We start from the raw sequence: 9,868 nt of genomic DNA on the forward strand, positions 1-9,868 counted from the left end.
TCATGTATTTTTAGGGGCATATTCGGACGATTTGGATTTCGGTCCATCGGGAATATAACCATTGGGCTGGAAATCTAAAATCATTGCGTGTTATTCGGTCCAATGGGATTTCGGTCCATTGGGAATTCGGTTGAAAGGGACGATACCCTATTGCTTCTCTCTAAAAGCTGTGAGGAGGCTATCCCGGGTAGAAATCTAACCCCTCAAACAAGGCCCAGCGCGGAGGGGGGCAGAAGTATTACACTCCTCTTTTATAGCTTCGTATAAATTATCGTTAGAGTCACGAATTACTACGCGATTTTCCAACCACTTAAAAAAGTTTCACATACCCTCATTAATTCGAATATTTTACCATTATGGTACATCTGAGGCAAAACTTTTGGATTTGCAACCAAATCTTCGATGGTATCAATTGTCTTTGAATGTGAAGTTATAAGTTTGCCAGTCAAATTTCCCGACCACGCCCACGACAACACCATTGTCCCAAAAATCCAAAAGGATCGCTGCCATTTCTTCACTCCACGTTTCTCCAAAGTAGTTACCGCTAAATATCATTGAATAGAAGTCATTGGTGTTAATTAATATAAAATTGTGATTTCTCAAACTAAACATCTTGGCATAGGGAGTGGTTAGACACTTATATTATCGTTCTATCTAATTATTTCCCAAACCACTCACTTGTCATCATCAGCTAAATTTGTATCAGTTAAAATAGATAAATAACTTAGCGTTTTTTAGGAGAGCGATCGCTCTCTTAGACAAGACTTGATACTGCCTCTAATCTACTGATGGCTTAATTGATATTATTTGCTCGCCAAATTATAAGCCCTAGAGACGGGTCATAATTATTTGATACTCAAAATGGAACCTTAAAAAATTTTCTATTGCTTTTCATTCTATTGAAAAGTGTACTTTGTTAAACCAGGGATAGGTGTAGTTTTAGAAGCAGGAATGGAGAACGGTTACTAACCACCGTCGGTTAGTATTTACTTCAGTCCGACTCATAGCCCAGTATAAAGACCCTCCCTCCAACACGCAACGAAACGTTTAAATTAACTTTTTGGCTCACTAAAAATACGTTTTTATGACGTTGCTGATGTGAACGGCGAAAAATACGTCATTCCTTTTTACCTCTGTTGCTATGACCCGCCTCTTCTTTCATAGGGGGATTACTCTGTTCTCCATTCCTGCTTCTAAAATTACATCTATCCCTGGTAAAACTTCAGAAATGAAAATTATAATTAAGAATATAAAGTAATTTAAGTTGAAAATTTAAAATCAAGTATGGTTGAAGTTATCTGGGTAACTAAATAATCTAAGGTCAGATTTAGTTAGGTTAGGTTTGATTTGGGATATATTAACTTAGATTGTGTGATTTTAAATTAACCCAATCTAACTTAAAACTAAATGAAGGAAGCCCTAACCTAACCTAAACCAAAACTAACCTTTTGCTACTCCAATTTTAAAATGTTCCCTAACAGACTGTACATTTCAATTTAACGTTGGGAAGATACGTTGCATGCATCTTGAACTTGTAATCGTAAAACCAACCCACTTAATATTAATAGAATTGCAGTTTTGATAGCGCTGACATTTCTTGCGGAAGTAGTGCTTATTAAACTATTCATTTTCCCCCTCCTAAAATCCTCATTAACAAATTTTGAAGTTTGCGAACTATCTTTCGCAAACTTTGGCAAGGCATTACATAGATTTGAGCGGTTATTAAAGGAAAGGTTCAGGTAATATAATATAATACCTTAAACAAACGGCCTATATTTCCAAATATTTAAAAAAAATAAATGATCTCTAATTGCAAAATAATTAGCATTTAACTTGTCTTATAAACTAGGACTACTGCGAAGCCATTGCCTTAGTGGCGTCTGCTAAATCGAATCTCTCACGCGTGTGATGAAGTGGTATGCCTAACTTACCCTTACGTCTCTCAGAATGTGAGAATTCAACCAATCCCTTTAAGGGTAAGAGGTTCGGGCTAGCAGACGCCACGTAACCAATGGTGGCGCAGTAGTCCTCGTCATGTTTAAGATAAATTTAATGCTAAATGTTATGATATTTAACCTTTCCCTTAAATAAAATAAAACTTGAAAACAGTTAATGGTTCGTACGATTTCGTAGAAAATCTGCAATGTAGATCCAGATGAACTCCGTAAAAACTCCTAAATTGGACTTCCACATTCTCATTCCTTTACCAGCTGCCACCAAAGATACTAAAGAAACTATTAGCAGAGAGAAGAGGTTGAAGATCCAAACTGTGTCCTCGAGTCCCTTGATGTAAAGACTCTCTTGTGCACGCTCGTTCTTCATGGGCATGCTCGAAAATATTGAATGCGTATCGTAGGAACTCATTGGAGCTACATGATGTATCACTGCATCGTTGGGAAATGGGTAGTAGTGGACGATAACTGTATCTAGAATCTTAACAAGTTGGGGAAACCAGAATATTACCTCTCCGAGTCATGATCAGGACTACTTACAATCTTATTTACCTAGATATGGAATTATTTCTCTTTATTTATGAACAATTACAGAAGTTAAAGTTTATGAAATATTAAAGCAGTATTCAAAGCATAGCGAATATACAGTAAAGCAGACGAAATTTTATATCCAATAAGGATATGTCTTATCCACATGAAAATATCCAATGGGGGAAAAACAGGAAATAAAGAGTATAGACTTTGGAGAGATATTACCTTTATGTGTTTGTTAAGGCCCAATTGTCTAGGCATCAACTGTATTCCCTCTATGACTAAAGCTAAATTCACAACTGGGATACCGTGTAAGGAACAGGACATTTGGGTGCCGGCACTTAGGTGCCGCGACAATTTGGCATCAAGACATTTAGGCGCCACGACAATTAGGCGCCGCGACATTGCAGTATAATATTCGTGAAATATTTGAGATATTTAATAAAGGAACAAAAAAGTACTTTTATGCTTATATTCTTTTTATTCAACTGACATCAGAATTCAACCATATTGTTGTTTATCTTCATTGACTTCCCAAAATAATATGCCTTTTCCAAAATATTGTTGTTTATCTTCTTTGACTTCCCAAAATAATATGCCTTTTCCAAAATATTGTTGTTTATCTTCGTTGACTTCCCAAAATAATATGCCTTTTCCAAATTATTGTTGTTTATCTTCTTTGACTTCCCAAAATAATATGCCTTTTCCAAATTATTGTTGTTTATCTTCTTTGACTTCCCAAAATAATATGCCTTTTCCAGAATATTGTTGTTTATCTTCACTGACTACCCAAAATAATATGCCCTTTCCAAAATATTGTTATTTATCTGCATTGAATTCCCAAAATAATATGCCTTTTCAAAATATTGTTGTTTATCTTCATTGACTTCCCAAAATAATATGCCTTTTCAAAATATTGTTGTTAATCTTCAGTGACTTCCCAAAATAATATGCCTTTTCCAAAATATTGTTATTTATCTTCATTGACTTCCAATTATAATATTCCTTTTCCAAAATAATGTTGTTTATCTTCATTGACTTCCCAAAATAATATGCCTTTTCCAAAATATTGTTGTTTATCTTCGTTGACTTCCCAAAATAATATGCCTTTTCTAAAATATTGTTTTTTATCTTTATTGACTTCCCAAAATAATATGCCTTTTCCAAAATATTGTTGTTTATCTTCATTGACTTCCCAAAATAATAAGTCTTTTCCAAAATATTGTCGTTCATGTTCGTTGACTTCCCAAAATAATATGCCTTTTCCAAAATATTGTCGTTCATGTTCGTTGACTTCCCAAAATATTAATAATATGCCTTTTCCTAGAGCTCGGCATTATCTATCGATTATCCACGTCATTTTATCTATTTAGCTATTGTCTTCAAGGGGACAAATATGAATCCCGCAATTTCTTTGCACCTAAATCGCCCTCCAAATAGAGCTCGGCATTTTCGATCAATTATCCACAAATTGGTGGATAACCGATTATTTATAAACAAATTTGTGGATTATAATACGATTTAACATGTAAGTTCTGTGGATAATTTTCGGGTATGGATAAAGATAAAATAAAGTGGATAATTGATCGAAAATGCCGAGCTCTACCTCCAAATCTTCTCTTTAAAGCGGCTATAATGATTTCTTCAAAAATGATGCAAAAATAATATATACCAGGGTTGTTTGATTTAAATCAGTTGGATTTAAATCACTGATTTAAATCAAGCGATTTTTTAAAATAAATCATTTGATTAAAATCAAGTAATTATTTTAATTTTTTAAAAAGATGTTTTCTATGATTCCAAGAAATAATTTAAGAAACTTAACTTATAAGGGCCTATAATTAAAAGTAATCTTAGTTTTGGCATATTTCAGTGTAAGTTTTTCCAAGAACCCCAGTTTGTCTTGCCACTCGTGGTCAATTTTAACTGGAGTAAGATTCGAAATAGGCCTGGAAATGAAATAGTGGTCAAGCTAGTCTTTTTGTACTAGCATTTCAATGTTACAATAAGAATAACTTTGTAGAAAATATCCAATAGCTGCTTAAATGTCATGATTATTTTGCATTTGGTTTATTTTGACTCAAAAGTTTTCATGTTGGTAATTTACTAAAAATCAAAAAAATTAAATAAATCAATAAAAATAAAAAAATCCGATTTAAATAAAAAAATCAACAACTCTGATATATACTAGGGCTAATGCGTCTCAATTTCGTGATATCTAACGTATATTTTGAATAATTAACGACAACTTTTTATTTTGATGTTAATTAATAATAAGAATTCGTTATTTAAATGCGAGAGTATTCAACTGGCAATTCATGCACTTACACCATTTTTAATAGCGAGGCTATGTTTTGCGGAATTTGACCTCCACCTCGTAATATTGATCTCCCTCAAACGATTTTCCACGTCTTTATTGCTCATAAATACAAGTCTGAAAAATAGAAGCGAAATGTTCAAAATGAACAAGAAAATATCAAAATGCATGCGTACTTCACATTTTTTAGGCTCAAAAGTACGTAACGAGCGTATTCTAATGCAATATGATTGAACGGATGATAAGGCAACGTGAAGAAGGAATTGGCATATTGATCCAGCTCCTAAATAACATATTTGCAAACGTTAAACTCTCGTTCTCTGAAGTATCGAATGATCTAGATATGTGCAACACTTTTGTGTGTTGTCAACATTCAACGTGAAATTTAAGCTTTCTTGTAGTAAACTTAAGATTTGACCTGTTAAATCTAAACCATCTTATTATTAAGAAGATATTACCATTTGGCGTTGAGCACTCTTTCTGATAAAAGCATAATATTTTCAGTCGCAATTATTCTGATCTTTTACATTTTAGGAATTTTTAATGACACCAAGTAAAGCTTCGTAGTCATGTTTCTAATTTTTTTTTAATAATTTGAGAATAATTGGAAACGCGATGCTTAGTTTTAGGAACGCTTATACACAAATTTTAACAATTTTTGTTAAAGATATGTTCTTTATGCTCCCTTTTGAAAGCGGAAGGAGAACACATTTTCCTAAAAACACCTGTAGTAACGTAGAAAGCTGGTCTTTTAGAGGGATCGGACGTTTTTCAAAATTCCTTAGAAATCTCTTTAATTTCACGAGATCACAAAATCTCACTTCAAAATCTAAAAATCCCGAAATCTATCCTCAAGATCTATAACTCAGAAAATTTCATTCAAAATCTAAAAATGCCGAAATCTCACCTCAAAACCTAAAAATGCCGAAACCTCACTTCAAAATGTATAAATCCTAAAATCTCACCTCAAAATGAAAGAATCCAGAAATCTCACATCAAAGTGTTTAAATCCCGAAATAGCTCCTCATAATTAAAAATCCTGAAATTTCTCCTCAAAAATCTAAAAATGCCGAAATCTCACCTCAAAATCCAAAAATGCCGAAATCTCACCTCAAAATCTAAAAATTCCGAAATCTCACCTCAAAATCTAAAAATTCCGAAATCTCACCTCAAAATCTAAAAATGCCGAAAACTCACCTCAAAATGTAAAAATCCCGAAATATCTCCTCAAAAATTTAAAAAACCCGAAATATCTCCTCAAAAATTTAAAAATCCCGAAATGTCTCCTCAAAATTAAAAAATCCCAAATGTCTCCTCAAATTTTAAAAATCAACAAATCTCTCCTCAAATTTTAGAAATCCCCAAATCTCTCTTAAAATTTTAGAAATCCCCAAATCTCTCTTAAAATTTTAAAAATCCCCAAACCTCTCCTCAAATTTCAAAAATTCCCAAATCTCACCTCAAATTTCAAAAATTCCCAAATCTCACCTCAAATTTCAAAAATTCCCAAATCTCACCTCAAATTTCAAAAATTCCCAAATCTCACCTCAAAATGTCAAAATCCCGAAATATCTCCTCAAAATTTAAAAGTCCCAGAATATCTCCTCAAAAATTTAAAAATCCCGAAATTTCTCCTCAAATTTTAAAAATCCCCAAATCTCACCTCAAATTTTAAAAAACGCCAAATCTCTCTTCAAATTTTAAAAATCCCCAAATCTCACCTCAAATTTTAAAAAACGCCAAATCTCTCCTCAAATTTTAAAAATTCCCAAATCTCACCTCAAAATCTAAGAATCCAGAAATCTCACCTCAAAATGTAAAAATTCCCAAATTTCTCCTCAAATTTTAAAAATCCCCACACCTCTCCTCAAATTTTAAAAATTCCCAAATCTCACCTGAAAATCTAAGAATCAAGAAATCTCACCTCAAAATGTAAAAATCCCGAAATCGAAATATCTCCTCAAAAATTTAAAAATCCCAAAATTTCTCCTCAAATTTTAAAAATCAACAAATCTCTCTTCAAATTTTTAAAATTCCCAAATCTCTCCTCTAATTTTAAAAATCCCCAAATCTCACCTCAAATTTTAAAAACCGCCAAATCTCTCCTCAAATTTTAAGAAAGCCCAAATCTCTCCTCAAATTTTAAACATCTTGAAATCTCAACCTTAAAATATGAAAAATCCCGAACGTCCTCCCCTCGGAGGCATCTTATTTTTTGTTACCTAATCAAAAAATATATATGTTAAATGGGGGTGCAAAAATTTTCAAATGGCGTTGTAAATTATATCCAAAAATAATTGCAGAAAATGGGACAGTTTAATAGTGATTATTGTTATAAATATATGAAACAATGAGGCTTAATGTAATGGAAATAAAATTAGAAAACAAAACATCGGAGAAAAAACACCTAAAAGATGATCGCAAATATATAGTGCAATAATATACAGTTTGGAAACTGGAAAAAGTAAATTTTGGACTGAACGCTATTTTTTAATAAAGATAGAGAATTTTTACCTGCTCTGCATGTGCGACAGTTAAGATGTAAGGCATGTTGGAATTGTACAGTTCTTCCATTTTCTGGTTTAGGAATCTCGAAATTTATTGCTGTAGAAAATGTTTCCTCGAGACAAAATCGTTTGAAATGTATCAATATAGTCGAAACAGATAAATTACTATCACCAAGTATCTTTGATATGAAATCAAATGCAGCGCTCAAACACTTCACCGCTTCAGAATCATAAAGCTTCTTTTGAACTAGAAAACTGTCAAGTGTTACTTTTCGCAGCGACTCAAGGCGGGAACAATTTCGGTTTCATAACATTCATATTTGGTTCATGGAAATGAGTTGAAAAATACGGTGATATATCAGATTCAAAAGTGGGGTTTTTAGCATGCTAACCAATCTTCTACACACCAAGTTTACGATGAGAAAAGCAGGAACCAATCAGAAAAAAGGGTACGGGGGAAGTAATTTTCGCATGAACACCAAGGGAGCCGCCCTTTGAGATCGAAAGTAAAGGGATTGGCCAACTCTCTGTGGGGCCATGAAAAGCAGCTTGAAATGATATACATCTAAGAAGACAACTCACAGTAAGATTTTACTTGAAACCAAATTTAGTTAATTATAGTGGTTCAGGGCTACGAAAATTAAACACTAAGATTAAAAAACTAAGGTCACGTTTGTATTTAACAATATGTAAACTACTTATTGATTTAATTCTTATGGTTGGAGTGAGTAGGATTGAATTCAAATTTATGTCATCTGGGCGAAGCATATCGAGCCATTATCATACCTGAAGGCATCATTTTCTCCTATTCTAAAATTCATGTATTTCTCAAAATTTCGCATATATCCGACACAAATGGAAGAAACATTAAGAAGTAATGGACTTTTGGAAGTCATTATCGCACTTCATTATAGTTTCGACACTCCACTTGTATCTTCATATTTTAAATGGGTATTTTCAGTTGTTATACGGATCATTATGGGAAACTCTTTCAACTCGTAAAACTTAAATACTATCTAATAGAGTTTTGTAAAAGTAACAGCAGGGACGGTAATAAAAAGTCTGTCTTTCATTGGAATCGGCTTCTTCAAACCGCGTGATACTGATTTTTATAATACAAAAAAAAATACTCTTATCTAATTTTACTAAATTGGCAAATCCTGAAAACCCATCACAAACGTTGAGAGAACTTGAAGTCGTAGAGCTTCTCTGTCGCGTCTTAGCGCACATTTTTTCCAAGGTTTTGAAATATCCGAAGTGGAAGTGCAAACGAGGTTATTGTGGCGAAAACCCTTGATTTTTTCAGTTAAAAATCAATATTTTGTGTTTCAATTTCAAATGGTTCACGAAATTCGAATAATCGTTCTAATCAAAAGTACGAAATTTGATCGAGATTGTATTCGGCATCTACTTCACATTTTTGACGTATGACGTCACATCGGCCTTATTTCAAGCAAATTTTTTATATTCATGGAAAAGTCATGTAGCTTGAAAAAAACTAAATTTTTGCGAGCCTGCTACCTTAAAACGCATCCACCTTAACGTTAAGGATGTAATAAATTGTCATACTTACGCTACGACATAAACTGGGGACAACACTCTGTTCGCAAGATAATAGAGTTTTCGAAATTATAACAGCCTCATAACCCCATAACTCTCTCCATAAACACATGTGTGCCGTTATGGCGTATAGTAACGTCACAATTCAGATTTGAGGCAAGATCTACTGTAATATTCTTATTTTTTGGAATGTATAGAGATAAAAGAGGTTGCCTTTTTTTCTGGCAAATCGGAAACCAGGAGACTCAACCTGACGCCGTGTAGGCTTTCATAAAGCAAATGTGCTTGTAGCTTGAAGGACAAACTGGGATTGAGTAGAAATATTGGTGGGCCATATGCGGCAACGAACGACTTCCTGAATACCTTGAATAACAAGGTATGCCAGGTAGTGCACATTTTCGGCACTATTTTCCATAATATTTGGGTGAGACGCTTCGGTACAGTAAAGGCCCAGGATGCTGTTGATGAGGTTACGGAATCTACGTCATCGGTTTAGAGATCTGAACTCTCTCTCCACCAAGCTCGTAGAAAATACCCTTTCGATGTAGACTTATAAAGATTTTTAAGGGGTTATTTGCATTCAAGTATCTTTAATACCATATTTGAAATTAAACGTTTCCAACTTTTATAATGACTATTTTGAATGTTATTCGACATAAATTAGAAACTTTCCGCGCACTCCGGTGCAGTTGCACTAAGAGGTCAAGATAAAAATTAACCATTAATGTCAATTTTAAAGTGTAAAGCGTATATGATAGGAGTTTAACAATATTCTTTTTTATTTTACACTCTCCAATATAGTCAATAATCTCCTATAAAAACCAACGGGCACAAAATACTAGCACGTCTGCATTCAAGAGGTGTAATTTGCATTGTTTTGGTGAATCTCCACACCCGTACAACTACTTTACAATTAAACATGGACATAATTTTTATTATCTAACTTGAAGCGTTATAGCCGAAACTCTAGATCTTTACAGGTGATAAATCTTTTAGGTCAA

The 9,868-nt window shown here is 33.3% G+C and overlaps 1 protein-coding gene across 1 annotated transcript; it reads right to left on the minus strand.

Annotated features, from left to right (window-relative positions):
- Positions 1 to 251: 251 nt before the first annotated feature.
- Positions 252 to 7,379, minus strand: LOC149588676 (uncharacterized). The gene is made up of 8 exons (XM_089862073.1): positions 7,315 to 7,379; positions 4,977 to 5,083; positions 4,812 to 4,917; positions 2,124 to 2,433; positions 679 to 691; positions 460 to 544; positions 330 to 416; positions 252 to 257 (listed from the first exon to the last, which is right to left on the minus strand). The coding sequence occupies exons 1-8, from the start codon at positions 7,372 to 7,374 to the stop codon at positions 252 to 254; spliced, it is 774 nt and encodes a 257-aa protein (XP_089718199.1). The 5' UTR covers positions 7,375 to 7,379.
- Positions 7,380 to 9,868: the final 2,489 nt, after the last annotated feature.

Source organism: Phalangium opilio, unplaced genomic scaffold, assembly GCF_054372755.1.
Source record: "Phalangium opilio isolate 3A_F unplaced genomic scaffold, DU_Popi_V2 ptg000537l_1, whole genome shotgun sequence".
Lineage (NCBI taxonomy): Eukaryota > Metazoa > Arthropoda > Arachnida > Opiliones > Phalangiidae > Phalangium > Phalangium opilio.